Source organism: Microtus pennsylvanicus, chromosome 1 (genome assembly GCF_037038515.1).
Source record: "Microtus pennsylvanicus isolate mMicPen1 chromosome 1, mMicPen1.hap1, whole genome shotgun sequence".
In the NCBI taxonomy this organism is placed as follows: domain Eukaryota; kingdom Metazoa; phylum Chordata; class Mammalia; order Rodentia; family Cricetidae; genus Microtus; species Microtus pennsylvanicus.
Window position 1 is genome coordinate 30,314,938 of NC_134579.1, and position 27,211 is coordinate 30,342,148.

At 45.1% G+C, this 27,211-nt stretch overlaps 2 protein-coding genes across 7 annotated transcripts in view; both read left to right on the top strand.

The window, feature by feature from the left end:
* On the top strand, positions 1-26,837 carry Slc5a3 (solute carrier family 5 member 3). 6 transcript variants are annotated; one of them, XR_012909607.1, is made up of 3 exons: positions 383-944; positions 5,469-5,635; positions 7,693-8,026. XR_012909607.1 is itself a non-coding variant. In XM_075960371.1 (3 exons), the coding sequence occupies exon 3, from the start codon at positions 17,448-17,450 to the stop codon at positions 19,602-19,604; it is 2,157 nt and encodes a 718-aa protein (XP_075816486.1). In that variant the 5' UTR covers positions 383-944; positions 5,469-5,635; positions 17,119-17,447; the 3' UTR covers positions 19,605-26,837. The 6 variants fall into 6 exon arrangements, 5 of the variants coding, with proteins under 5 accessions (XP_075816477.1, XP_075816518.1, XP_075816486.1 ...); XM_075960371.1 differs by lacking the exon at positions 7,693-8,026 and adding an exon at positions 17,119-26,837; XM_075960382.1 differs by lacking the exons at positions 383-944; positions 7,693-8,026 and adding exons at positions 974-1,166; positions 17,119-26,837.
* Positions 3-27,211, top strand: part of Mrps6 (mitochondrial ribosomal protein S6) — a 53,569-nt gene continuing 26,360 nt past the window's right edge. Inside the window, exon 1 of the mRNA XM_075960419.1 lies at positions 3-136. Within this exon, the coding sequence (XP_075816534.1) occupies positions 92-136 (45 nt within the window). The 5' untranslated portion in view covers positions 3-91. The remainder of the gene's footprint in view (positions 137-27,211) is intronic.

Here is a 27,211-nt window from a genome sequence, read left to right on the forward strand (position 1 = left end):
CTCGTTCCCCTCGCCGCTCTGCGCCCCGCGTCCCCGCCCTCGGAGTCCCGGCACCCCGGCTCGCCTCGACTCGGCGCCGCGATCCCGGGCCATGCCCCGCTACGAGTTGGCTTTGATTCTGAAAGCCATGCGGCGGGTAAGTGACCTTCCCTCAGACCGGTTCCCGCGCGGGCCCGCCCCGCCGCCTCTAGGCCTCCCAGCCCCGCGTCCCCGGCCATCTGGACACCGGGCGGGCCCCCTCGCGCGATCGGTCCACGGGAGGCCGGGTGCGCAGAGGGGGCGCGCATGGGTCGGGCGCTCGGCGCGGCCGGGTGCGCGCGGGAGGCGGGGGAGGGGGGTGTGTGCCCGCGCGTGTGCGCGGTCGCGGGAGGGGGGTGTGCCATGTACGCAGGGGCCGAGGCTGGCCTCGGACCCCGGCCCTCCGGAGTCTGTTGGAAGGACCGCGGAAGGACACGCGAGAGAGCCGAGGCCGGCCCCGCTCTACTCCCACGCGTCGAGAAGCTGCTCGTGGTCCCCGCCGGCCGCTCGTCTCTACTGCCTGTCCTCAGCGTCAGTGATCAATACAACCTTCCTCCAAAGCCTGTCGGTGCCGACTGTGTACCCCAGACGCTTGTCCCCGCTGTCACACTTAAAAAAAATCCTTTTGACCTCTCTTTTTCTGACTTCAGCGAAAATCCTGCTTCTGGTACCCTTAGCCCAGTTTTCATTCATTCAACGGTGGCCTTGCTTGCGCCTTCCGAAGACATGTTCTCCCCCACCCTCAACCCCCGGCTTTTGATTGATCTTGAGGTAGGGACTTTCAGGTCTGGAGGGATGATAAGCCACCAGGAGCCGGGTCACGGACTGGGGTCGGCGGAGGCAGCTATCTTCGTCCTTTGGTCCTCTGTTCTGAGTCAGGCTCTCCTCAGTCGTCGCTGACACCCCCATTCTGCTGAGAGAATTCGGTAACGTAGTGTGCTTTTATGCTCTCTCCTTCCCCAGCAGGTATAATTTAAAACAAGCATCGTTGTGTCTTGCTTGTACTTTGGAAGCAGCCTTCTTCAGCACCGGGCATGTGGGCTTTGGGTCAATTTCAAGTAGTCACTTCAGTTTGCATATGCTAATCCAGGGATCCTGAGTGAAGGCTCTGAACGACTTCATTGCCGTAGAGCATGAAGAGATGTTAGGTATGCCTTACACAAGGTTGCCTGGGAAGGGACACTCCAGCCACCTGATGGTCCTGAAGTCTAGTCAGAATGCCACGGTGTCCCCAAGCTGCCTTGCTCCCCAGCTCTGGGAGAATTTTGTGTTGTTTCACCTCTTGGTAGTACACTTTCTCTACCTTCCTTCCCCTTTGGATTGTACAGCTTTAAGAGGATGGGAATAACGGGGGTGGGTGGTAGTGGGTACAGAGTGTTAGAAGGGACCGTTTCTGATTAAGTGGAGATAGTTTCTGGCCTCCTTTCACACTTTTTAGATGGTGTCAGAGACTGAAGAATGTGACCACCAAAATTCCTTTTCGTCTTGTCTTAGGCAGGGGTAAGGACACAAGCAGGGGATCTCTAAAGAGGTAGGGTAGAGACGTAATTTTGTAATCCTTTGAGTGAAAGCATACACCCTTGCTTAGCGTGCTTGCCAGCTAAATGTATTTTACCATATAGATATGTGTTTTCGCTCTAGGTCAGAAGTTGTGTGTAATTTGATTAAAATAACCTGCTCAAAAATCTTTGCTTAGAAAGTAGATGTTTAGACACTCCCTGGGTAAGAGGGACCATGGGATAGAGAAGGCACCAGCAACAGTTCTTAAACCCAACAGTGTTGAGATCTCTAGCCCAGATAAACTAACAAATCTCGTTTTTTTATTCTGACTTTGTAAACAATTAACAAAGATGTGCAGGTTTTAGACAGTTTTGTTTGTTCTCAGTTTTAGAAAGCTGAATTCTAACAGGATGTTGGGGGTATAAAGGAGAAAGTGCTTGTTTAATATGTAATACCAGAGCCACGGTTCCAACCTTGGGCAGTTGCTGCTGCAGCAGGAGCCCTGAACCCTTAGTTCTGAACTGCACGCTGGATTCCCTCCCTTCTGTCCTCCAAGCAGTTTGTGTTCTTTGACCCCAGAGGGTTAAGCCTGGCAACAGGAAAGGGAGTTAGAGACTAGTTTCCAGCCTTTGTCTACCAGAGTTGTGCTTTTGTTTCTTCTTTGCCTACAAAACAGTTGTAATTTCTCTTCCCTTTGAGGTTGTTCGGCAGTTGCACTTTCAGAGTTGGAAGATACATGCTGACACCCACAGTGCCTCTTCAGTGGGCTGCCTGTGCGAATTCTGGGGCCATCACCTCACTTCGTAGTTGGGGCTGATTATTATGAGCCCTGTGTTTGTTGCATTTCCAAGTTGGTGTGTTTCTGTGTGCAGACCACCATCCTCAAGATTGTTGGGCTTGGATTTTAGTGTAGTAAAAAGTTGTGATTTCTGTATTCTGTAGCCTAAAAACAAGGTAAAAATGCGGCTCCCATCTGAATGTAGCACAGTGACAGGTGATTGGAGGTGCTGACCAGGCCATCTGAGAAGTAGTTGTTGAGAACAGCCTTGGATGGTCTCATAGAAGAGACCTGCCGTGGGCTTGGGAAGCCCTCCTACCCCAGGCTTCCTGGAGCTTCTAGAAGGACGTAGCTGCAGAGGGACAAGCTGCAGCTCCCAGCTTCGCGGTTCACAAGGATCACCTATGGGGCAGTGGGTGTTCCACTCCCCATCTGCAGAGGACCGGTCAGGTGGATTCGGGTGGGGCTGAGCTGTGGTGTATGTGTGTTGTCTGGGAAGAGAGCTGCTCACCTTCACTTTGTAGTTACTTCAGGTAGGTGAAAGATAGTTGTGGACACCAGCTGACAAAGCCACATTCCAGCCCTGAAGTTCTTTGTAGGGCTTTGTTTATGTTTTTTAAAACCTGGAATGGATGTAGAAGAGGCAATTTTTAGAAGAAAAATCTGTGTGGTATGTAGATATTCTTTGGTCACATGGTTCAGAAACACGTTGTTAGGTCAGAAGATGGGTCACAGAAGGGGTAGATTTGTGACAGCTCTGGGGAAATGCTTTTCTGGTAATCATGCCATCATTACTCAAGAATTGTTAGGAGAGTTTAAACCATATGAATATTTAAATAATGACTAGTTGAAGTACTAGATGAATGGATGTACAATAAAATAGCATTTATGTTCCTTCTATATATACAGAATTTTAGTAATAGGGATTGAATGGTGCGGTGGTACATGTCTGTCATCACAACACTTGGGTAGTGGAGACAGGATCCTGCGTAGTGAGTGGGAGGCCTGCCTGGAATGCATAAGGAACTGTTTCAGAAGAGCAGCAGACATACTACATGGGGGTAAAATAGGTACTTATCTCATGAAGACATCGTGTTCATGCTCCCCGATGTTAACTTCAGGGACAAGCAGATTCTGTTTTCAGTAACTCACTTAAGTAGTGTGTAGGTTGTGGTTCTGGGTATCCTGTGGCGTTAGATATAGAAGACTGTCAGAAATGAACTCTTTAAGATGCAGAGGGCACTGATTTCCTAAGTTCAGAGCGGAAGAGGTTCTCACGGTTTCTTTCACCTGGGCCTTTTTGGTAAGACAGCCTGGCCAAAGTTTTGTGGAGTTCCTAAGCTGTGGCTAAGTTAGGATATTTGGGAAAGAATGCTAGGATCGGTAGCCTCCTGTGGGCCTTTCAGGTGGGCTGGCCGACCTGGCCACCGTAGCCTGGCTGGCCTGACAGCATTTGCTTTCAGGACACGGCGAGGTTTCTGCTGTTAGTCGGTGCAGAGGTGGGGTGGAAGTGTCCGGCTGTCAGGTGAGCATGTCAGTCGTTTCTTTGTCTTTGGGCCCAGCCATATCAGCTTAGCTCGGGTCTCTAATACCCTGTCTTGGCGCTGTGCTAGAAGCTGTGCATGTTCAAACTCTGTGAGCAGTGCTCTGCTTTGATTTTGCGTTTAAGTTCTTGGGTTCCAGTTCTCTGCAGCCACAGGGGACAGAAGGAGGAGGCCTCCTCTGCCCTGAGCTGTGGGTGAGGAGTCCTTCCCTGTCAGACATGGTTTGTATATCTGACAGTCCTGTCAGATGCTCACCTTCTATCCCACTGGACTCCCGCACTCACACTAATGCTCACTAGAGATTTTCTACTAAATCTTATCACTAGAGAATCTCCTTAAAATGTCACATAGTGAGAGACGATTTGTGAAGAACACCTTCCATGTAGTAAGTACTGTTGCCGTGCTTCTCAGATTTAGTTGGTTTATCTGGTTTGGCTGAACGTGACAGTGGAAGGAAGGTGGAGGGGAGAAGTCTGTCATGATTATTCATATGGCTAAAGGCTTTGGCAGTTGGTTTAATGGTTAGATTTTTCCAGGTTGACTTAGTCACTGGTTTTATAGTAGATTTTGTTTATGTATTCTCATGAGTTTATATATGCAAGAGAAAAGGGAACCTCCTTTTAAAATTTCAGCTAAGAAGGCCATATTGTGAAACCATGAGATTTGTTGTCAACACATGTAATTGTTTTTGTTTAAGAAAATCAAACTTAAGGAATTAAATAAATGCCTGATAAGTTGTCAGTTTGCATAAAAGAGAAACTGCTGGAGAATTAATCTGTCCCTCTTGTCCTTATGTTACTGTAAAAGTAGAGACTGACAAACTGTTTCCCCCACTACTTACCCTTTTTATGGGCAGTGTTCTAAGAAAGAGTTTTACATTTACTAGTTGAAAAGATGAGCTATAGTTTATGGGTCTATGGGATTGAGAAAAGTCCAGATATCACAGTCTGTCAGCGAGTTTGTATTGAAGTATGATCCTGTGGAGTTTGTCATCAGTGTTCTTGGCTTTCTGTGGTGCTGTTTTCTGACTTTTCTTCTTTGATACTCCCTCATTTACATAATTACACCTTTGATCATTTAGGTGATGTGTGGTTTTTGAATCAAGCCCCCAACTGGCTTTCCCTCTGCTTGTCACAGACGCTTAGATACCACCTTGGCATTTCAGACTCAGTGTGGTTCAGACTTAGTGGATTGTGGTTCCCAGAATCGCCTGTTAGTTGCTTTCTAACTTCTCTGTTCTGTGGCCTGGGACCAAAACCTTCCCTCCTGTAGTCTCAGTTGCGTGTGCTTCCAGCCTCAGATGAGCACCCTGGGATTCTTGAAGTTTGTTGGTGGCTTCTTCTCATGTCACTGAGGAAATGAGTTAGTACTCGTAAATACACTGTTGGAGTGCAAGGGTGTTTGTTCTCGGAACACTTTACAAACCTGAGATGAATTTTAATAAGGAAATAGCATTGTGTGGCATTGGATATCTGGTTTTCACACCAGTTGATACTGTGAACGCTTGCTGAGTCAGGGCACACTCTTCTCAGAAGTCAGAGATGTCACCATGTGACGTCATGGGGGCTCTGGTATAATTCCAGCCTACTTTTTTCTAACGTCCTCGCTGCCTGTGTTCTCCATTCCAGATGCTGAGTGGCAGAGCTGTGGATCCCTGGATCTGCAGCTGCCTTTTGTTTCCTTGGTGCATGCATCTCATTTCCTCTCTGTCGGGAGGGCCTTCCCTTTCCATAAAACCACGCTGCTTCCATGAAAGCCTCCAAGATCTTTTCAGCTCGCTTGCTACCTTAAGCAGGTATCAAGGCCTTCCTTCCGCTGTTAATAATGTCGACAGATAGCAGTGTTCCCATTGTGAGCACTCCTCATGGTTTGTGTCTTTCTCGCACAGCAAGTTGGTGAATGAGTCTTACCTCTTGTGCTAGATTGCAGCTCTCTTTGGTCAGGTGTGTTATCCCTGTGGTCCTGTGCTGTGAGCATAACCGGTTCGCCAGCTGCCTTTCAGGGTCATTGCTGTCTGTAGTTTTAAGAGACTATAGCATGGTGACCCCCTGTGCCAGGAGGTTTGCTGTCAAGTCAGAGGAGCTTTCCTGCCCAGAAGTTCTACTGGTTTCTAAGATGATTTTATGGCAGAAAACCTTCTTTTTTTATAGTAATTTGCTTATCATATAAATTGACCAAATGAAGGTAAACTTGACTCTGAAATCCAAGTTGGGATCTCTGGAATGTCTTGATACAAGGTGAGTGGCTAAAATCCTGGCTATAGAAGAAGGAGTGCCCCAGAGTGTCGTGGTCTCTGCGTCTGTGCATCTGTGCGTAGATTGCCATAATGAAGCTAGATGTGCCTTGTAGATGTGGCACAGCTGGCACAGAGAGACTGTCGCGGGGGAACTGGATCATCAGCACCATTCTCCAAGGGCTCTGGTCCCACGTTAGGTTGGCAAATGCACATAGTTCATGTACTAAAGCATTGAAGGGCTGTGGGGATGGGTTATGATTAGATGAGATGGATATGAGAAGAGCTCTGCTTCAATATGTGCAAAACCAGGGTTTTGTTTTCTAAATGAAGAGTGGAAGGCCCTAAGTAAAGATATGGTTGCTGTGGTAGAATCAGTAAGAATTGGCGGTGGGAAGACCTGTAAGGTCCTTTAAAGGCAGATAGAACTTGTTTTAGATCCTAGCTCGCACTTCTAGGGTGTTCAACCACTTCAGACCTCCACTTTCTCATCTTGGTGAGAGTGACCTTTTTTAGAAGGCCTTTGAAGGTGGAGTGGGAAGTAGGTGTCCAGTACGCCTCTAGAGGAGCTCCCCGGACTCGTCTGCCGTTCCGTTTACTGGTGATGCTTTGTAAGGTAAACTGACGATGCTTATTGTATTGACACCCGAGACTAGGATGCAGCTCTTCTCAGGCAGTGTCTGGAGTAGAGATGCTGGTGCTGCTCACTGCAGTCTGGCATTCCACTTGGGAGTCTGGGCGCATCAGCTCTTTTCTCTCTTGCTTCCTTACAGAAACCCAGCTTATGTAGGAAATCAGGTTTTTAAAGTGTTGCCCTGTGGGCTGATTGAGGTGTGCCTGGATCAGTTAGAGCTCTCATTTTGTAGTTTCTGATTTAGATATTGGATTTAAGTGGCTGGTTTGAGCCTTTTGGAGCATTTATGTAGACAAAGACCACCTTGTTAGTCTGTCATTGGTTTATAGTAGGACCGATAGGACCAATAGCTACTCAACAAACACCAAGCATGTTCAGTTCTTAAAAAACAGTGGCACCCCAGTTTCGTTGCTAGATCATGTGACCATTCAGGCTGAAGTGTCCAGCAGAGGCTTCCGAGTTCCAGGAAACATAGGATGGCCTGACAGCGTGAGTTGTGAGAAATGGCCCTGTGCTTAGCTCGGTTTTGATTCTTGGATTATTTTAACATACTTAGTTCTTTTTGTTTTTCCTTGTCTCCCTCCCCCCCTTCTCTCCAGGTAGAGTTTCAACTGTGCTAACCAGGCTGGCTTAGAGCTCCTTCCATAGCCCAGGCTGGCCTTGGTTCATGGCCCTGCTTCTGCCTCAGCCTCCCGTGGACTGGTGTTACATGCTCATCAGGTCTATTCGATTTGCACCCATTTTCTTAGTTTCTTAGGGGCTTGTACGGTGTTGCTTTGTATGGAGAATGACACTGGGTCAGGTTGCGAGGAGGATGGCGGTAGGTTAACCTGTGACCCTAGAGTAGAGCATTAGGAAACACAACGAGGACTTGAGACTTCAGTTTTTATTTGTGACTAGGCTTCGTATTTCTGTAGAGTAGAAACCAAGTTGGTACCACAACTAATTTTCTCTTCTTGTCTTTGTCCCTTCTTTACTCCTCCAGATACCTGACGTCAGATTGCAAATTTGAAACCTGAGGCCCGGGTGTTTGAACGTATCTTTTGGCCTATGGTTCAGTTGACACGCTTGGCTCCTTTTCCCTAATGATTTCTTCTATGGTTACAGCGTCCCTGCTAAGGGTATCTACCTACTCTTTGGATACCCAGAGATTGGTACCTGGGTGAGAACATAAGAAGGAATTGCGGTTGAAAGCTCAGACTTAAGGAAGTATCCACTGAAGTCCTCACTCTGCAGGAACTGGCACTTGGTTGCTTTCCCTGTAACCAACAACTCTTGTTTTTGGCTTTATTTAGATTTCACTTGAAAAAAAAATGTTCTTGACACCTATTCTGGCCATCAAATTCTTTGATTTTTGTCAGCCACAGCTTTGGGAATCTAGATTACTGTTTGTGTAGCCCAGTGTGAGAACGTTGTCCCCTGAGGAGGAGTGCAGAGCCGAGCGTGGTCAGTGGCTGGGAGCGTGAGGACGTTGTCCTCGTGATGAGTACAGAGCCGAGCGTGGTCAGTGGCTGGGAGCGTGAGGACGTTGTCCTCGTGATGAGTACAGAGCCTAGCGTGGTCAGTGGCTGGGAGCGTGAGGACGTTGTCCTCGTGATGAGTACAGAGCCGAGCGTGGTCAGTGGCTGGGAACAGGTTCTCTGCAGTACCGTGCAGTGAGCTGCAGAGAAGTACAGAGATGGTTTCATCTCTGATAGACACATTGCAGATATGAAACATCCACTGGGTACTGGGATTTTGGTTCTGTTTTAAGGTGAGTTTCAAGACAGATGGCAAGTGAGAAGCTAACCGTGGGCTGTTTGCCTGGCACAAATTCTGCTTCTGTTTGCCCTTTAAATTACTAGACCTTGTTCAGTAAACGGTCAGTGTAGGTTGTTGTGTTTTTTTGGCTGGTGTACTGCCTGCCTTCTGTTTTGTTAGTTGTCTCAAGAAAGCACCTGTATGGAGTTTGTGGTCCCACAACCATAAGTCATCTGGGTTCTGATGGGGACAGTCCAAGCCTGAGGCCTTGGGGCACTTCTTGTCTCACAAGGTTCCATTTTATACACATAAAAAGTTTTTTTTTCTTTCAGATGTAGTCGGTGTGAGAAAAAGAGTGAAGAAAACTTGAGAATTTCTCCTAATATCTTTGTTGTTGTTGTTGTTAAATTTTATCTGATTAGGATGAAATCACTGGAAGTTTTTTCTAGAGTTTCCGAGATCTCGTGTCTTCTGCTATCCACAGGAAAGCAGTTCTGAAATGCTCTCTAACTTTCAGCCCCTTCTCTTGTCTCAGCTGACGTGGAGAGGAAAGCCCCGCTGCGCCCCCTTCAGAGCAGGCCTGTGCTCCTGCTGTGCTGGCTCGGGTTCCCTTCAAATGCTCTTCAGTTACTCTCTTCCTGCCCTTAGTTTTCTTTCTTGAAAAAGAGTTCTCTGCCCTTTAGGGAAAATTAGGACACAGCTAAAGTGTTTTTCAGAGGAGGCACAGGCTTAGGAGAGCTAGAGACTGGTCTACAGGAGCATCTGTCTGATGTGAGCAGAAAAGCCGTGCGTATGTGCGCTAGGAACAGGTTCTCTAGGGACATGAGCAGGAACCAAGGAGGTCGGACTCTTTGTCTCTCCACCCCTTCTCTCTCTCTCTTCCTCTCCCTCTCTTTCTCGTGCGCGCGCGCGCGCGCGCGCGCGCACACACACACACACACACACACACACACACACACACACCATGAAGGTGAACTATATAACGCTGACTTGGCTGAGTTTTACTGCTTTAAGCCATGTGGGTGTTAGCCGTAGTACTGCCTAGTCTTAGTGATTCTGAAGCAGATGCTGTGTGTTTTTCCTTCACTTCGGGTTCATTAACATTTTGAAGATGAGTGTGATTTACACTGCATAGGCAGAGAAAAGGAGTGTCCAGTGTTACATGGCTTAGCCAGGCTAGTACGCTGGTAGTCTGAAGTGGGGCGTCATGCCTTGATGACTGCATCAATAAATAGGGCACCTTGTAGTTAGACTGTAGTTACAGTCCGCGTGTCGAGGAAGGGGCAGTGCCAGCGTTATTTCAGGAATGCAGAGGCTAATGCGATGAAGGTTCAGTGTTGATGGTGTTCTAGCAGGGGACACGCTAGCTAATGCTATAAGGAAACTAGTCAGGAGAAAGACCAGAGTGCACCGAGGTTCACTACAGTTAGGATGTTCAGGCAGGATGGAAGCTCAGTGAGATGGGCTGAGGCCATTGGCTGCAGCGGGACTAGATCTGGATGAGGTTGTGTTAATGCATACGCAGTTAAATAGGGTGACTGCTGCTTATGCTGCTAGGTCCAGCTTCTTAGAAAAGCCTTCCTTGGGAGAGTTGGCAGGGCATAAAAATAAGTGATCTAATAAGGCATCTAATAAGTGATGATGGAGTCCACTGCTTTCACATCTCAAGTCAGGGTGTCAGGGATTGGCCAGGGCTACCCGCATGCTTCCAGCTTAGCTGGGTCCTCATCATCTCCACAGTTCTTAAATTGATAATCTGTCTGATGTTGCCTTGAGGTGTGTTCCTGTAGTCTGTAGGTGTGAGACGGTTTGGGTGTACATTAGCGCCATCACTAGCTCTGACAGGTCCATCAACCCCAGTCTTAGGGTAGCTCTACTATTGTTACCTTTTCTGAAGTGTATTTTATATTTCCTTTAGTCCTTATAATTTCAGACTGTTACAAGAACTCCATTTGATAGTCTGGTGCATAGTTTTTTTATATATTTATTTATTATGTGTACAGCATTCCTTCCATGTGTGCACGCAAGCCAGAAGGGGGCACCAAGTCTCACTATAGATGGCTGTGAGCCACCATGTGGTTGCTGGGAATTAAACTCAGGACCTCTGGAAGAGCAGTCAGTGCTCTTAACCACTGAGCAATCTCTCCAGCCCTGTTGCGTAGTTTTTAATTCATCACCGATTGTTAGAAATCATCTTTCTCTGTTTTAACCCAGCACCGAGTGGTGCATACCTTGATGGTGCTGTTAGGAGTGACGGCCTCTCCGGTGCCGTACAAGCATTGGCCTTGAAACTGCTACAACATTCGGTTTATACTGAAATGTGTCTGTTAAATCAAGGGTCGTGCTTTTATTGTTTGGTTTCCTTGGGCAGCCTACAGTCCTTTCCAGGAATGACAGTGTGCATTGCAGCCTCCATTATTTCGGGCTCTTCTGTGGTTCTCTCTGTGATTAGAGGAAGATTTGATATGTTAGTAGGTGTCGGTGACAGTGCCTTGTGTTGAGGTGTGCTTGTGTGCTTTGTTGGGGAGAGTAGGCAGTTGTCGGGTTAAGGTGACATGCATTAGATTACTTCATGGTGAATGGTAGCTCCTTTTCTCTTCTAATAAGGGATGATGGAGAACAGACTTGGAACTGGACATCTTGTTCTTACCCGTTATCCATTGGCTTTTGTATTTGAATCAGTTGCTGCTGGAGGACTTTACTATTGTCATGTTTCTCTTTAGAAACAGCTACTGCAGCTTCATGGTGGTGTCTCTTTACAATTGTTTCTTCCAGTCTGAATTCAAACAAGTTCCACAAGTTACCCTTCGTTCTGGCCTCACCATGCTGTTAATGAGAGCAGCCATCCTCTGCACAGTGTTTTGTGAGTTTGAATATTTTCTGGAAGCTGGTGGGAGAGATTTGAGTACCTAGCCAGGCCATGGTGGCACATGTGTTTAATCCCAGCATTCAGGAGGTAGAGGCAGGTGGATCTCTGAGTTCAAGGCCAGCCTGGTCTGCAGAGTGAGTTCCAGGAAAACCCAGTGTTACACAGAGAAACCCTGGCTTCAAAAACAAAACAACAGTGTAAACAAAATGAGTAGTTGAGGTTGCATTTTGTGGAGTATTTCCATAGTTTTGGTGATGACTGTCCTGTAGAGATAGACTGAGCATCAGTGAATGCATGCAGGCAGCCGTCCACTTTAAAGTTCACCGTCAGCTTCCCCAAGAGTCTTAGCAGGGACTCATTGCCACAGGTGCATTATTGTGCAGGTGGCTGTGGTTATCATTTCCTTTTTTCTTGTTTTTTCCTGATGTGTGTATATTTCTGCTCTATCTCTGTGTGTATCTTCCCAAAGAGTGCAACATCTACTCCAGAGACAGTGTTCCTGTCCTTCAGTGATCCTAGAGACCCCTCCTCAGTTTTTGTTCGTTTTAGTATCACTGGGACTCAACCCCCAGAGCCCTGCACATGCCAGGCAAGTGCTGCACCCTGAGTTGCATCCCAGCTCTTAAGTCTTCTTACCTGTAAACTGGGGTGATTGAGTCTGTGATTGTGGAGGGGCTTCTCCATGAACTGTAATGGTGCTGTGTGGTCAGTGCTGGTGCAGGAATCGTTTTTATCTGGGGTGTAATTCAGCTAGCGTGTGGGAGGCTCAGGGATAAGTGTCTCACACTAATGATTGTCATAGTGAAGAGTGGAGAAAATAAAAGTTCTTTGTAATACGTTGCCTTCTCAGGAAGCTTGGGCTTGTATTTGTATAGCGTGAGCTTAGGGAATGTGTGGGAGCAATCATCAGAGAACAAACACAAAGCAGCACAAGCAGCAGTGTGGTGTGGAAGCTGTTCCGAAATGGAGGTAGCAGTGTGAAGGAGCTGTGGATTGGTGCTGGAGCTGCTGGTGCCTCGAGACACGGGCGTTCAGTGCTCAGGACCTGACGGGGTCCGCATCTAACAGAGGGTTTCCTTGCTCTGGCAGGCTGGCCTGCTGTTCTGCACACCCTTACTTGAAGTCGAGGGAAGGGCTTCTGTTTTCCTCCAGTGAGTGATGTAATAACATGCGTGGAACTGACAGTTGGTGGATGGCTGGGAACCACTTTAAGACATTTGCGAGTGAATTTTACATGTTCAATACATTGTTTAATTTTGTCCTTTCATTTTATGTGTGAATAACATTTGTGAAGATCCTAACCTTCCTTGCACACAGTTGACAGTTAAATTTGAAAAGGCCAGTGTCATCATTCCCTGTCCATTCAGGTTGGAGAGAATAAATTGAGCCAAGCCACCAGCCTGTGGTAGTGTGCAGTGTTGGGAACGTTCTCCATCTTTGTTATGCTCCTAGGAGCGAAGCCGTGGCTGCATATTCACAGGGACATACTGTTGCAATCAGAATATGAGATTTTCCAGCCTGCTCTTCAGAGAGCCCCTGATTCCTGCTGTGCTGTGTGCAGTACCTGCAACTCTGTCCTGCTCACCTACACCCACACACCCTGTCCTGATGCATGCCATCTGGGCTGAACTTGTTTGTTGCTTTGTGATGGAGACAAAGGAAGCTTTGGGTGTGACAGTTCTGTGATGCAGGAGACCTTCAGAGTTCTTGTATGACCCTAGGTGGTAATGGTACTTCTCACTTCTGTCATTGTACGGATTTAACTAGCCAGGCCTCCCAGGCACAGTGCTGAGGTCCTGTGCAGTGTTTGTGAATTTAGCCCAAGGTAAGAACAGTGCAGTTGGTTACTTTTAGGGTCAACATAATCTGTCAGTGGTTCTCAACCTTCCTAATGCTGCAGCCCTTTGATACAGTTCCTCATGTTGTGCTGACCCCCAGCCATAAAATTATTTTTGTTGCTGCTTCATAACTGTAATTTTGCTACTATTATGAATTGTAATATAAATATCTGGCATGCAGGATATCTTATATATGACCCCTGTGAAAGGGTCATTCAACCCCTCCAAAGATCACCACTGACAGGTTGAGAACTGTGGGTCTGTGCTTTCTTAGCTCACATCTAACTTGGATGATGGAGGAAGGTCATTGGCTAATAAAGGAACTGCCTTGGCCCATTTCATTGGTTAGAAGATAGGTGGGAGGAGTAAACAGAACAAAAACGCTGGGAGGAAGAGGAAGTGAGGTCAGACTCGACAGCTCCTCTCGGGAGCAGACGCCTCAGAGAGACACCATGCTCCCCGCTCCCGGGCAGACACACGCGATGAAGCTCCGACCTAGAATCTTCCTGGTAAGACCGGTGCTCACAGATTATTAGAGATGGGTTGATCGGTATATCAGAATTAGCCAGTAAAGGCAAAAGCTAAAGGGCCAAGCAGTGTTTAAATGAATACAGTTTGTGTGTTGTTATTTTGGGGCAAAAGCTAGCCGAGCAGGCGGCTGGGGTGTTGGGGACACAGCCCCGCCGCCCTTATTACTACACTTGGAGTTGTGACAGGAGTCCCCACTGAGCTCTATGACTCTTCCTTGTTCCCTGTTGGGATTCTGTGTCAGGTGACTCTTCTTTTTAGAGATCTGTTCCTGGATTATAGATTGGTGCAGATTCACTCCCTGGTTTGGCAGATAAGTATAATGCTCCCCTAGACTGTAGAAATGAGGTTTGGTTGTCTGACTAGTTCTATGTTCGTCAGTGGAAGACTTACGAGTTGATCTCAGTTGGGGCTCATGTTTTCTCTCTAGTTGGCCAGATGTGGCACCATGTGCATTTCCCTTCTCTTTCTGCCTTAATGCATTTAAATGTATGACCATCGCATCTGCATTCTGATTTCGTGTGAAACAAGGTGATTTCACATTGTGTAAAATCACATTACCAGTGATTTTAGTGGGGAAAGTCCTATTTCAGAACCCTCTGTGTTTGATGTTAGCCTGAGTTAGTTCCTCTTTCCTGGGGACCATTTCTTTGCTCTAAATACTCTTGTTGTGGGAATCATTGTTTTTCTTTTTCAAAAAATGTCATGTCAAGGAAACATGTTAATTGTGAAAGAAAACTTACGGATACAGAACACAGTCTAAGAAGTTGCATGTTAGCTGGAGGTGTTTCCATGTGTATTCGTTCTAAAATAAAGGAACTCTGGGCCTGTTGTTGTTCATGGTGCTACTGGCAAAGAAATGTTCACTCTTTAAACATGGAAATATACAAAACTCACGTGTATTCTGTTGGGATTCCCTCTCCCCTTAAAGAAGCGTGAACCCCGTCTCCTGCAGGAAGGCTGGAATCCAGGCTCTGATAACTGTGACAGACATGTGGAGCTCACTCTCATTCTACTGTGACATTCATACCTTTCTGCAGTCTGAATGGACCTGCTGTGATTATTTTCCTTCTGTTCTGTAGGAAGCATCAATCCCTGTATGCATTTTAAGTTGAAAAACTAAAAACATCCTGCAGGCCAGTGCAGGGCCTGGTGAGGCCCCTGAGCAGTGGCTCTGGAAGGACATGAAGAGGGAAGACAGTTAAACACACTCTGGTTCTTGAGACAGTCTCACGGTAGACGAGGCTGACCTGGGACTGAAGCGGTCCTTTGCCTCAGTGTCCTGAGTGCTGGGATTACAGGTGTGTGTCATCGTGCCCAGCCCTCGACAGCTCTGAGCTCAAATTTGGCCAATCTGCTATTTGCTATGAAGGCATGTCTAAGGAATGAGGACTCAGGCTCTGTATGGGACTTTGAGCCAGGTGAGCCCCCTCTGGAAGCAGAAGACGGCTTAGTTGATGCTGTGAGTCACATTTAACACCACACTGGTCCTAGATTGATTTCTAGTGGTGGACAGGACATGTCTGCTTTGACTCTTGAGCACAGAAGCTGCTACCTCAGCAGGGGTCAGAAGCTGAACCCTCCCCCCTATAGACAAAGGCTCTGATGAAAACATGCTAAGCTTCCACCAAGAAGACTTTATCTGAAGATCCTGAACCAGCAAGGCTCTTCCTCCTCGTAGGTGGACGAGTGTCAGAGTGATAGCAGTACGCTTGGTCTTGCTTGGGCCGGAGGAGAGTCTCCACTGAAGGCGGGACCTCGTGACCAGCCTCTTCCCACTGCCACTGACTGGAACATTTATAGAGCTTACTCAAATTTTGGAGGTTTTTTTTTGGGGGGGGGGTGTTAAACTTGAAAGACTTGGAGGATTAGGAAAGCAGTCATAAAATATGGTCAACTTCAGGATTTGGCGGGTATGAAGTAATGATGTAAATTTGTACTTGAGTTTTTTGTTGTTTTGATTTGCTTTTGGCAGTATCTTGTTACTGACATGATTTTCAGGAGGTAGGTAGGATTTTAATGTGGTTTTATTTTCATTTTTTATGTTAGGTGTAATTATTGTGTGTTTTGACTTAGAAGAGAGCTGGAAATGATAGGACCGGCATTCTCTAGGGAATAGTATGGGTTCAGCCTGCTGGAGTGTAGTGGGATCTGTTTAGGGAATGACTCGCTGACTTTCCTTCTGAGAGTCACCAAGTTTTTAACACTACAGATTTAGTTCAAGCAGTTTTGAGAAAATTGGCCTTATTTTTATTTATGGCTCCATGGCTTCTAAGTTTACTGGGTTTTTTTGTTTGTTTGTTTAAAGAAAATGCCTAGATTTATCAGAAAAAAAACAGTTTTTTGAAGCATGGAAAATCACTTATTTTGAAGTTTCCTCACTGATAAGCAGAAGCACTTAGACGCTAATATGTGGCAGTATTATTTCGAATAATAACAATGTTATTGATCTGTCAGCTTCTTTTATAATTAACTGAAGACTGAGGATTTCTTTAGGAAGAGGAGAATCGGATTTATCCATTTGATTTTAGTCATTTTTAAATGTGTGTTTTACAGAATAATCTTAATTCAGAGCTGAAAAATGTCAGATGGATTTATTGAAGATGATTTAATGGTTAACTGTTTTGTTCGGGTTTGGAAGACAGAGAAATCAAATTATTCATCCTTCCAGAAAAATCTCCCTTTGCTTTTCATACAGGAAAAAAGAATTAGACATATTACAGCACTGAAAATATTCTATAAAATCAAACCTTGAGTGGAATGCTTTTGTCTTCTTAGGTTTTTTTTGGGGGGTGGGATTATTGCCTGCAGAAGGAAGGGAAAGAAGGAAGTTGTTCCTGCTGAAGGGTTCTTTTCTCCCTAGCAGAGTGCGCGCAAGGGCAGCTGGAGTCCGGGAAGCTGTACTGTTTGTGTAGGGTTCCTTTTTCTCATCAGCTGTGTATTATCCTAAGTTCCCTGTGACTACACTTACAGCGGGACTTTTACCGTCTCAGGTACCTGCTATTGCATCTAGGACTTAGCTGGCCATAATGCTAGCTCCTCTCCCCATCACTGCAAGAATTTGAAGATCTGTTTTGGGAATCTAGTGTTCGCTTTCTCCCTTAGGGCACTTTAACTTCTTGATTCTTGTTTTGAGGTGCAACTGCAAGACAAGGTGTCTATAGCAAGACAAGCAACAGTTTTGTGACATGGTGGGCAGTTGCTCCTTGAGACCTGAGGCGACTGATGATCCTTTTGTTTTTAGCTCAGAATGACGGCTGCTATCACTATCCTCTGTGACAATAGTTTGTGCTTTGCTGCAGTTATTAAAGTGTATTGTAAAAGTGTTTTTTTATAACAAATGTTGCGCCATGTTTGCTCAATTGAAAGTTTCCTCACCGCTTGATGCGCCCCTCCTCTAATTCACTCTTTGTCTTTTGTCTTTGCTGCCTTGCAGGGTTGGTACAGTAGGCTCCACTAGACTTAGCTGCAGCTCAGAGTTTCTCCTCCAGCACCTGAGTAAATGCTGATGGTCTTGTGGACTAAGAGTGCGAGCTAAATTCTCAATCCCAATTGAGAAGCGGAGGAAATTTAAAACTGTCTCCTTCCAAGCTTACTACAACCACCACCATCAAGACAGCAAACAAAGGACAAAGACTTTGAACTGCTGTGTTGCTCTGTGTAGTCCCGTTCACGTGTGCTTTACAGACTTGGCTGGGTTACTAATAAGTAAATAAGAAGTTGGACACTTCTTTCATTCGGACATTTTATTCACAAGTTACCAGAATGAGGGCTGTGCTGGAGACGGCAGACATTGCCATAGTGGCCCTGTATTTTGTCCTGGTCATGTGCATTGGTTTTTTTGCCATGTGGAAATCTAATAGAAGCACTGTGAGTGGATACTTCCTGGCCGGGCGCTCTATGACCTGGGTGGCAATTGGTGCCTCTCTGTTTGTGAGCAATATTGGGAGTGAGCACTTCATTGGGCTGGCAGGATCTGGAGCAGCGAGTGGATTTGCAGTAGGCGCGTGGGAATTCAATGCCTTACTGCTCTTGCAACTTCTGGGATGGGTTTTCATCCCTATTTACATCCGATCAGGGGTATACACTATGCCTGAATACTTGTCCAAGAGATTCGGTGGCCATAGGATTCAGGTCTATTTTGCGGCCTTGTCTCTCCTTCTGTATATCTTCACCAAGCTCTCAGTGGATCTGTATTCAGGTGCCCTCTTTATCCAGGAGTCCTTGGGTTGGAACCTTTATGTGTCTGTCATCCTGCTCATTGGCATGACCGCTCTGCTGACTGTCACCGGAGGCCTTGTTGCAGTGATCTACACAGACACCCTCCAGGCTCTGCTCATGATAATCGGGGCGCTCACACTTATGGTTATTAGCATGATGAAGATCGGAGGGTTTGAGGAAGTTAAGAGAAGGTACATGTTGGCCTCACCCAATGTTGCTTCCATTTTGTTGACACACAACCTTTCCAACACAAATTCATGTAATGTCCACCCTAAGGAGGATGCCCTAAAAATGCTGCGAGATCCAACAGATGAAGATGTTCCATGGCCTGGCTTCATTCTTGGGCAGACCCCAGCCTCGGTATGGTACTGGTGTGCTGACCAAGTCATTGTGCAGAGGGTTCTAGCAGCCAAAAACATTGCTCATGCCAAAGGCTCTACTCTAATGGCTGGCTTCTTGAAGCTTCTACCAATGTTTATCATAGTTGTCCCAGGAATGATTTCTAGGATACTGTTTGTTGATGACATAGCTTGCATCAACCCAGAGCACTGCATGCAAGTGTGTGGAAGCAGAGCTGGGTGCTCCAATATTGCCTACCCACGCCTGGTGATGAAGTTGGTTCCTGTGGGCCTTCGGGGCTTGATGATGGCAGTGATGATTGCGGCTCTGATGAGCGACTTGGACTCCATCTTTAACAGTGCCAGTACCATATTCACCCTCGATGTGTACAAGCTTATCCGCAAGAGCGCGAGCTCCCGGGAACTAATGATAGTGGGCAGGATATTTGTGGCTTTTATGGTTGTCATCAGCATAGCATGGGTGCCAATCATTGTGGAGATGCAAGGAGGCCAGATGTACCTTTATATCCAGGAGGTGGCAGATTATCTGACCCCTCCAGTGGCAGCCCTCTTCCTTCTGGCAATTTTCTGGAAACGTTGCAACGAGCAAGGGGCTTTCTATGGTGGAATGGCAGGCTTTGTTCTTGGAGCTGTCCGTTTGATACTGGCTTTTACCTACCGTGCTCCTGAATGTGACCAACCTGATAACAGGCCAGGCTTCATCAAAGACATCCATTATATGTATGTGGCTACAGCATTGTTTTGGATCACAGGACTCATAACTGTAATTGTGAGTCTTCTCACACCGCCTCCCACCAAGGACCAGATTCGTACCACCACCTTTTGGTCAAAGAAGACCCTGGTAACAAAGGAGAGCTGCTGTCAGAAAGATGAGCCATACAAAATGCAAGAGAAGAGCTTTCTACGGAGCAATGACAATAGTGAGGCTATCAACCACGTCATTCCCAACGGGAAGTCTGAAGACAGCATTAAGGAACTTCAGCCTGAAGATGTTAATCTGTTGGTGACGTGCAGAGAAGAGGGCAATCCAGTAGCTTCCATGGGTCATTCAGAGGCAGAAACACCAGTAGATGCTTATTCCAATGGGCAAGCAGCTCTCATGGGTGAGAAAGAGAGAGAGAAGGAAACAGAAAGCCGAAGCCGGTATTGGAAGTTCATAGACTGGTTTTGTGGCTTTAAGAGTAAAAGCCTTAGCAAGAGAAGTCTCAGAGACTTGATGGATGAGGAGGCCGTTTGCTCACAGATGTTAGAAGAGTCTCCGCAAGTAAAAGTCGTGTTAAATATTGGACTTTTTGCTGTGTGTTCACTTGGAATTTTCATGTTTGTTTATTTCTCCTTATGAACTTAAGAACATGGTGAGACACTTCAGAAAATACTGCAGAAATGTAACTGTTGCATCTCTCAGGCATTGTTTACGCTGAAGGTTTTAGCCAAATTTTACTTAGCAGAAAATCATCTATTTGCAGGACTATTTTCCTAGAGATGGATGAAATAAATCTTCAACTTAAATGAAACAAAACAGAATGAATTGTGCAAAAAAAGAAAATGTGGTTTAGAGTTTTCCATACCAAAGTGAGGAAAGACCAATTCTTCTCACAGGTCACTTAGAGCAGAACTGTGTTAAAGTACCATGATAAAGTGTCTTGTCTGCATTGCCAAGTCTCATAGACCTTGTGCTGAAGTAGATCTATCTGCTCATTTGTAAAGCTTTTGTCTCTAATCCCTGCTATGATTGAAAAATCAAATTCATAGAGATGTATGATTAGTTATGTCCTGAAAGTCTAATGTGTTGTATAGTAATCACTTCAGGACAACTTTGTTTGCCTGGCTGGTTTTGTTAGCATGAGTCCATGGATTCTGCTTGCCAAAAGAAAGGAAGAATGTTTTCCTGGAGGTATTTTTGTACCCCTTGTGTGTGGAATGTTTAATGGCTTGGGCAGACTTTGTTTCAGTTCCCTCCCTCTGTTTTTCTTTCTTAAACTGAACCATACGGAATGACTACCAAGTCTGTATATATATATATTTAATCAGGGGGGAAGTAAGTATTGCTGATGATCCCCACATTTATTGATGTGTTTTAAAATATAGTTTGAGAATTAACTACCATGCAGTGCTTGATAAACGTAATGCTAAGAGGATGCTGAATCATCTTCTGCCTGTGTCCTAGCTGCTTCCTTGTTATTTTGTAGTATTCCTTGTTAATCGGCCAGATGCCTTCCCCATGGTCCAGTTGTGAGAAACGTTCAGTGTCGCCACAGAAGTGGGCACAGCTTTTGTGTGCTGAGTTGTGGCCCTTGACTAGCTGTGATACACTGACGTTGTGTTTAGAGGAAAAATCAAATCCTGACTCACACTGCATTCTCTATTCGTTCTTTTCCTGGCTTTTGCCTTTGCTGAAGACGTGCTGCGAGTGTTAGCACACACACATGCGTAGTTACAAACTGGCCACCCGCCACAGAACTCTCCTCACCCTTGCTGTTGATCAGCATAAGGTTTCTGTGGATGCCCAGCGTGGTCATGCGCTCTTGTGGAGGACATCACAGGATTCTGTACAGACCTTTACCTTTATCCAATCACAGCATCCATGGGCAGCGGATCTTTGTTATAGGCTGTTTCTACCTAGTGAGGATGGCCCAGAAGGAGTTAGAGAAGAACTCTTAAGGATGTCTGTAGTCCTGTCTTCAACACTGCCTGTTCTCCATGAGAGATGGAGAACACTAACTATATACCTACTTTCTTTAAGCTAATAATTTTTTAAATTATATAACAAATTTATTAAGCCTTGTACTCAAGGACAATTATTACTTTTATAGATCATTTTGTAGATTTTGAATCAAAGCTCAATCCTGATAACTTTTTTTTTTTGTAATGCATCAATTTGTTTGCAGATGATGGACTTGAGCCCAACACTGACTTTGGGGCTCATTGGGTCCATGTAGTCTTCCTGTCTTCAGGAGGGTTTCTGATGGACTGAGCCTGCAGGTGGAAAAGGTGATTCATGTACGAATAGCATGTATTTTGGAAGAACTTAGAGTGCCTTGTACAATTTTTCTCTCAATTTCTATTTTGAGGTTTATAACTAGGGACCAAGTAGATAGGGCTTCCTTGTCTTGAGTGGAGGTTGAGGCTGTGATGCGTCCAAGGTCATGGGACCTTGTGGAAAGATGAGAAAGCAGTTCTCCAGATCTGGATTCAGAGTTTGCCCACATGTATTTGAATGAATGGTTTGTTCGTGGTTTGTGACAGTCTTCTCTTAAAGAATTTTCCATTTGAGATAACCTTTTAGGCTATGAAAAACATTCATAGGATCTTGGGTTGCCTGAATTTGTATCAAGTTGTAGGAGTTAGTATTTCCTTTGAACACATCCCTCTGCACTTAGCAAGAATTGACATGTTGGCTGAGTGGCCTTCCCAATCCTCATATTTACAATGTAAGAGAATAGGTGTTTATGTGAATTTCTCCCCTTTATTTAGTGTTGAGTCCTAATAATTTGGAATGTTAGATCTTCTTACCTCTTTTTGTTGTCTTACAGTAAGATACATACAATACATCACATGTCTGTGTAAATAGCAGTAGGTCAGGTTTAGAGTTCTATATCTATAAATAAGAAATACCTTAACATATCCATGAGGTGTTCATTCTTACCAGTGTGAGCATCTCTGTACTGACTCTGAAGTCCCTACCGCTTGTCTTCCTTACTGCCTCCCACGTGGATGCCGTGGTTGAAGAAGGATGTGAACTGGGGAAGGCAGCTTCATTCCAGGAGACCAGGCTTTAGTCTATAGGTTGTTGGAATGACCTTGGAATGATAGATGGTTATTTCAGGCTAGCAAAGTGTCCATCCTTCCCATGGATATATGAGTCCTAAAAGATAGCGTGGATCTGTTCAGACATTTACACATGCATTTCTGTGCTTGTGCAAGCTGAGGTTCTAAATTGACCAAGATTCACACTGACTAAAATGTGGCTAAAAGTAAAAACGTAGGTGGGGCTGTTGGTCCACAAACGCAGGTGAGAAATAGTTATCCTTGGTGTGTGGGCTCAACTTCTCCATGTTTTGTCTTCCCAGGCAGTTTGTGTCTGGGTCTATAGCAGAGGGCTTCTGACAGTGGCCTGAAGAGGGATTGTTGACTCTGCTGTGGGACTTCAGGTCTCTTTCATTTCTGAAGACTGTGTCCTGCCGATCTCTCCTCCAGCTGTTCTTTCTAGGAAGTGATTGCTTTTGTTTTTAGAGGAGCATCAAGTAATAACTCGTGTCCTTGGCTCAGATCCAGTGGGTCTCATTTCCAGGGCTTCCTTTCCACTGGCTCCAAGGATCCATCATTATCTTGCACGCAGAGGGAGGCTGACCAGGGCCGTGTGTCCTTACCTCTTAAGAGATGTCACCATAAGAGATTAGCAGATACCCTTCACTTTGTGAAACTTCCAGTTAAGAATGGATCTCTGAGTTAATTGGTTCTCTGAGCATGGGGTTAAAAGCCTTGTCTGGGGCTGGTTCTGAATCCTCAAATTCCTTCACTGGGACTCTTTCCCTGTCGCAAGTGCATGATCTTCTCATCTCTTTGAATGTCATTTAGTGTAATCTATGGATGAATCTTTTCCACCATAGAAATCAGCCTTGTCGTTAACCCATTGAGAGATTAGGTCTTGCATCTTCTCGTCTAACTGGCACTACAGTACTAAGATTGCCTCATCCCCTCATATCACACCTTCATGGGAGGTACGATTGGAAGGAGACCACATAGGTGTCACCCTTCCCTAGGTGTGCACAAGACCGCTCATTCCTGTTGAACCGTGTGTCTGCACAGCCTGTTGGTGAACAGTTTCTAAGACGTGATGAAAGCGCCAGCGTTTCAGTATTTTTAAAGTCAGGAAGCTGTAGTGAGTTCTCACAGGAGCCCCTTTGAGATGATGGGATCATGTGATACAGAAAGGCTGGGTTTTGCCATTGAGGTGGTAAAGTTGGAAATTAGCTGGTACAGAGAGAAACACTTGGGCTGTTATGTCCGAGGCTGGTGCAGAAATGACGACTCGGGACCAAAACCCTTCTCGTGAAGATCACCTGTCACACTGTCTTGAACACCGTAGCTGCTCCGCTCGTGAGCTGAGGTTCTGTGTAAGAGAATTGTTAGTGCCAAGTCCCACACTTAGTCGTGTGTTTTCATTTAAAGTTCTCACTACTGACTGATCTTTTAACAATGTTGTGAAATCGATGCCATTTATGCTTCTGTCTACACTCCTTTCTAACAGGCAAGGTTCAGTTTGCGTGTGAGCCACCATTGCCCTAGCAACCAATGGCTGTTGCCCTGTAGCCTTTGCTGAGAAACGAAGGAAAAGGCGTAGTGTGTGTCATTACTCATCTCGTGCACTTTACTCTTTGGAGGAGCATGTATCTGCAGGCTCTGTGGATGGCCTGATTCCTCTAAGTGTGCCCGGGAAGGCTGAGGAGTTCTGTCTGGCATGCTGCCCTCCTGCCCTTCCTCCTCACCCCTCGCCCCAGGTAGCGTATGTTTAAAGACTCTGCTAGGGATTTTCTGGACAGCACAAGTTGACAGTTTATACCCACAGCATAATTAGATGTATTTGCCCTATTTTCCTAGGGCTGCTGGCTTTATAAATTTATATGTAAATAATACACAAATTTAATGTTCAGTTTATTAGTGTGAAAGCAGAATGTCATTAGTATCTCGTATGTGCATGTCTGTGTGTGTAATTGGAAACAGATGGGGCATACTGAAATCTTGGAATGGCAGTTGTTAGTGTACAAGGTTTTCCACAGTATAATCAAATTTTGAGGTTTGTGTTTAGGTTGTAGGTAACCTTCTGCTTGCCAGTGTTGATCTGCTAGTTTGCTCCTGTCCCTTTCTTAGCCATAAGCTTCCTATGCTTTTAGCTTTTATTGTAACTAGTGAGGAAAGCTGCTAGTAGAAAGTACACATTTACACGCTTTTATATGTAGTTTTTGGTTCACAGAATCAAGGCAGTTTTAAGTATATATATTGTAGCTTAATGTTATTTATTCATCTTAATTTGCTTTTACATCTATAATTAAAACTTTAAAGTTACATTCTGATTCTGAGTATATTTTTAGAATGTCCATGTATAGTTTGTTAAGGACATCTGAGCACTCATATTTCCGTGTGTAAGGAGAGACTAAAGGTCCATAGAAAGCACAACACTGTTCACGTGTGTGTCTCCACTTGTAAAAAGCACAAACCTAATAGCATTCTCACTAACCCACAAGTGCAAGTCATAAGCCCACCAAGCTGCGCCCCAGGGTTGTCAGGACGACCACAGTACCGAAAGGCTGGACAGGGAGACTGCTGTCCAGCTGGTCCTGAGAGATGAGTCTTGTGTTCTCCCTGCTTGTGCTGCTCTGATGGGGAGAGTTCTCAGCTGCTTATATCTGGGGGTTTTAGGGAAATGAGATCTGTGGACACAGACCCACAGTCTGAAACTCAACTGGGACAGTGGGATTTCTGGGGGGCAGGCAGGTGACAGCTTTGTAAGTCGTAGTCATTGGAATGCTAAAATGTTGTCTAGAAGAAGTGTTACTAAATTCACACTCAAGTAGTGCAGATACTATATTGATCTTGCATAGGTTTGCATGAGGTGGCGTTAGCTTTGTGTTCTTTATGTGCTTAGCTGTACTTTTTAGTAGAGAGTTGGATCTCTGTGTTCCGAACATCAAACTATTTCTGGACAGACTCTATATGACATTGCTTTTCCTAATAGTACTGAGAATTTTCTAATGTGTTCTGTTAGCTCCTCAAGACTAGATGAGTGGAAAGCTGTGGGTGTGCATGCAGAAATAAAGATGTATTTCCTCCCACTCAGCATTGCCCTTTCCCCTGGTTTGCTTTACCTCCAGATAGTCCCATGGTTACCAAGAATGAAAATGAGCTGTCTAAATTATGGCTACATCTTCAGATAGAGCTCTCAGAGGAAAGAGAGCGCCTCCTCTGTTTGGGTATTTTTCTTCCCAGGGAAACCGTATAACAAAGACTGTAGATGACATAGACTAATGTGGTATGTCTTAGGAGAGTTCCCATGAACTGAGATGGTGGGGTTTCTCCCGTGTGCACCTATAGCGGCATTTCACAACAGGTAACCTGGAGGTGCAGGGAGGGTGCTGGTGGGGCTGGGGGCTGAGGGAGAGGCTGTGAGGAGTATCCTTGACTAGCAATATGTGACTACGTAGAGCAGTTAACTTTTGACCTCTGTATTCTGTACTTTTAAGAGAGTTTAATACAACTTTTTGAAATGCTTTTTAAAATTTCTTTGACACAAATGATTTTCATTTATAATTTCATGGAAAGAAAAGTAGTCATGGTGTAAATATGTATAATTTCCTGATTTCACTGTGAGAACTCAGACTGTTGAGTGGCAAACAGATCACCAAGTCTTTTGCTCATGGACTGCTCTGTGGGGTTATTAAGATGTAAAAGCTTTATTATTGTTATTATTATTTTAAATAGTGGCATACTGCATTAGTGTCTGAGGACGGTATGGAGCCGTTCCTCTGCTACCCTTGCCATTCTTGCTTCAGCCTGTGAGCACCTGCCAAGTTGAGACCCAGCAGGGGCTTGTCTGTCCCTGTGTGGACGCCGCTCTTTGTCTGGACCTGTTGGTAATCACCATATGAACTGGTCGGCTTTTCCGCTTCGCTTTTCTTTTTTGACAAAATGGGTGTCAAAAATAGTTGCTGTGCAAAAGTTAGTAGTCTTCTTCCAGAAGAGCAATTCTTTTTCTAATAATAACCTATGAAATTGCTTCATTCATTCCTTTATTTCTAAGCCAAATGCCAGCGGAACACTGCTGCTTTTATCTAAAGAATTTTGATATGTAAGTATTAATGCATTTTAAAAGATGTCTGCTTTGAGAAATGTTTTCCCGTGTACTGCCTGGAAGCTTTGTCCACACTCCGCGCTCAGAGACCCGTCAGTACACTGGGCCGTGTATTATGTGCGTGGATCATTTCATCTGGTATTGTAGACCAAATATGGCTATAATGGGATTTGTGAACATTAATTTGTTATTGGTTAGCTTTTAATTATTTCCAGTTTACTCTCTCTTGTCCTCAGCCTCTTTTGTTTTCAAGTTTGACTAATAAGGTCTGTTTCATTGTGTAAGGCTTTAGTTTCAGAGAAATCAGAATTTTCTTCCATCTTGAAAAGAAAACCGTTAAACTGTAAATTTAAAGCTGTTAGCTACTTGTGACAGTTCTAACTTGCCTATACTGTGTACAACTGAATTTTACAATTGTAGACTTGTATGATCTTGGTTTACTGTGTTGTGTTACTGTTGTTTAAATGGCAAAAAAAAAGCGCCAATCTTCTAAAGAGCCGTCAGTCTTCGTTGCTGACTGCAAGCTCTGTTCTTTGTGTACTCGTGTTATTTTGCCAGCTGCTGCATTAGCCTTCAGAAGTATTTGAAAACTTAAGATGAATACATTCCTTGCAAAGTCCGTTCTTTTCTGTGGTATTTTGTCCGGTAGCTGAAGTGTAGTAATTATTTTATGGAGATGTTAGCACTTCTGTACAAACTTTGAATAAAATGAAAACTTTACTCTTCTGTGACTCTTTCAGTGTGAATGTTTGTCCCCAGATTCAGTGTCTCACTCCACCCGAGACCCTGCCGACTTGGTTCTTGCGTGCTTTCCGAATGCCTACATGCTAGTATTGGTACCACTTTAGCTGTTGTGTGTCAACACCGACCTATGGGTACTTATATGTAAAACACGGAATAAATAAGAATGTTCGTGGGTTTTTCCTAATGGTTTCAAAATCACTTCAGGTTACAGGGAAGTTGCCCTAAGACAAGGGCATGTAGGAATTGTCTTCACCCCGGGTGACCAGAGTTCGCACTGCCTTGTTTGCTTTGCAGATGCGTCTTCATCTTCCCGAGAGAGACGTTTGCCCACATTACTCCCTTTAGAGTTCTTGGGC

Coding starts and splice junctions, on each gene's coding strand:
- Slc5a3 (XM_075960362.1), top strand. CDS start 17,448: ATGAGGGCTGTGCTGGAGACGGCAGACATTGCCATAGTGGCCCTGTAT.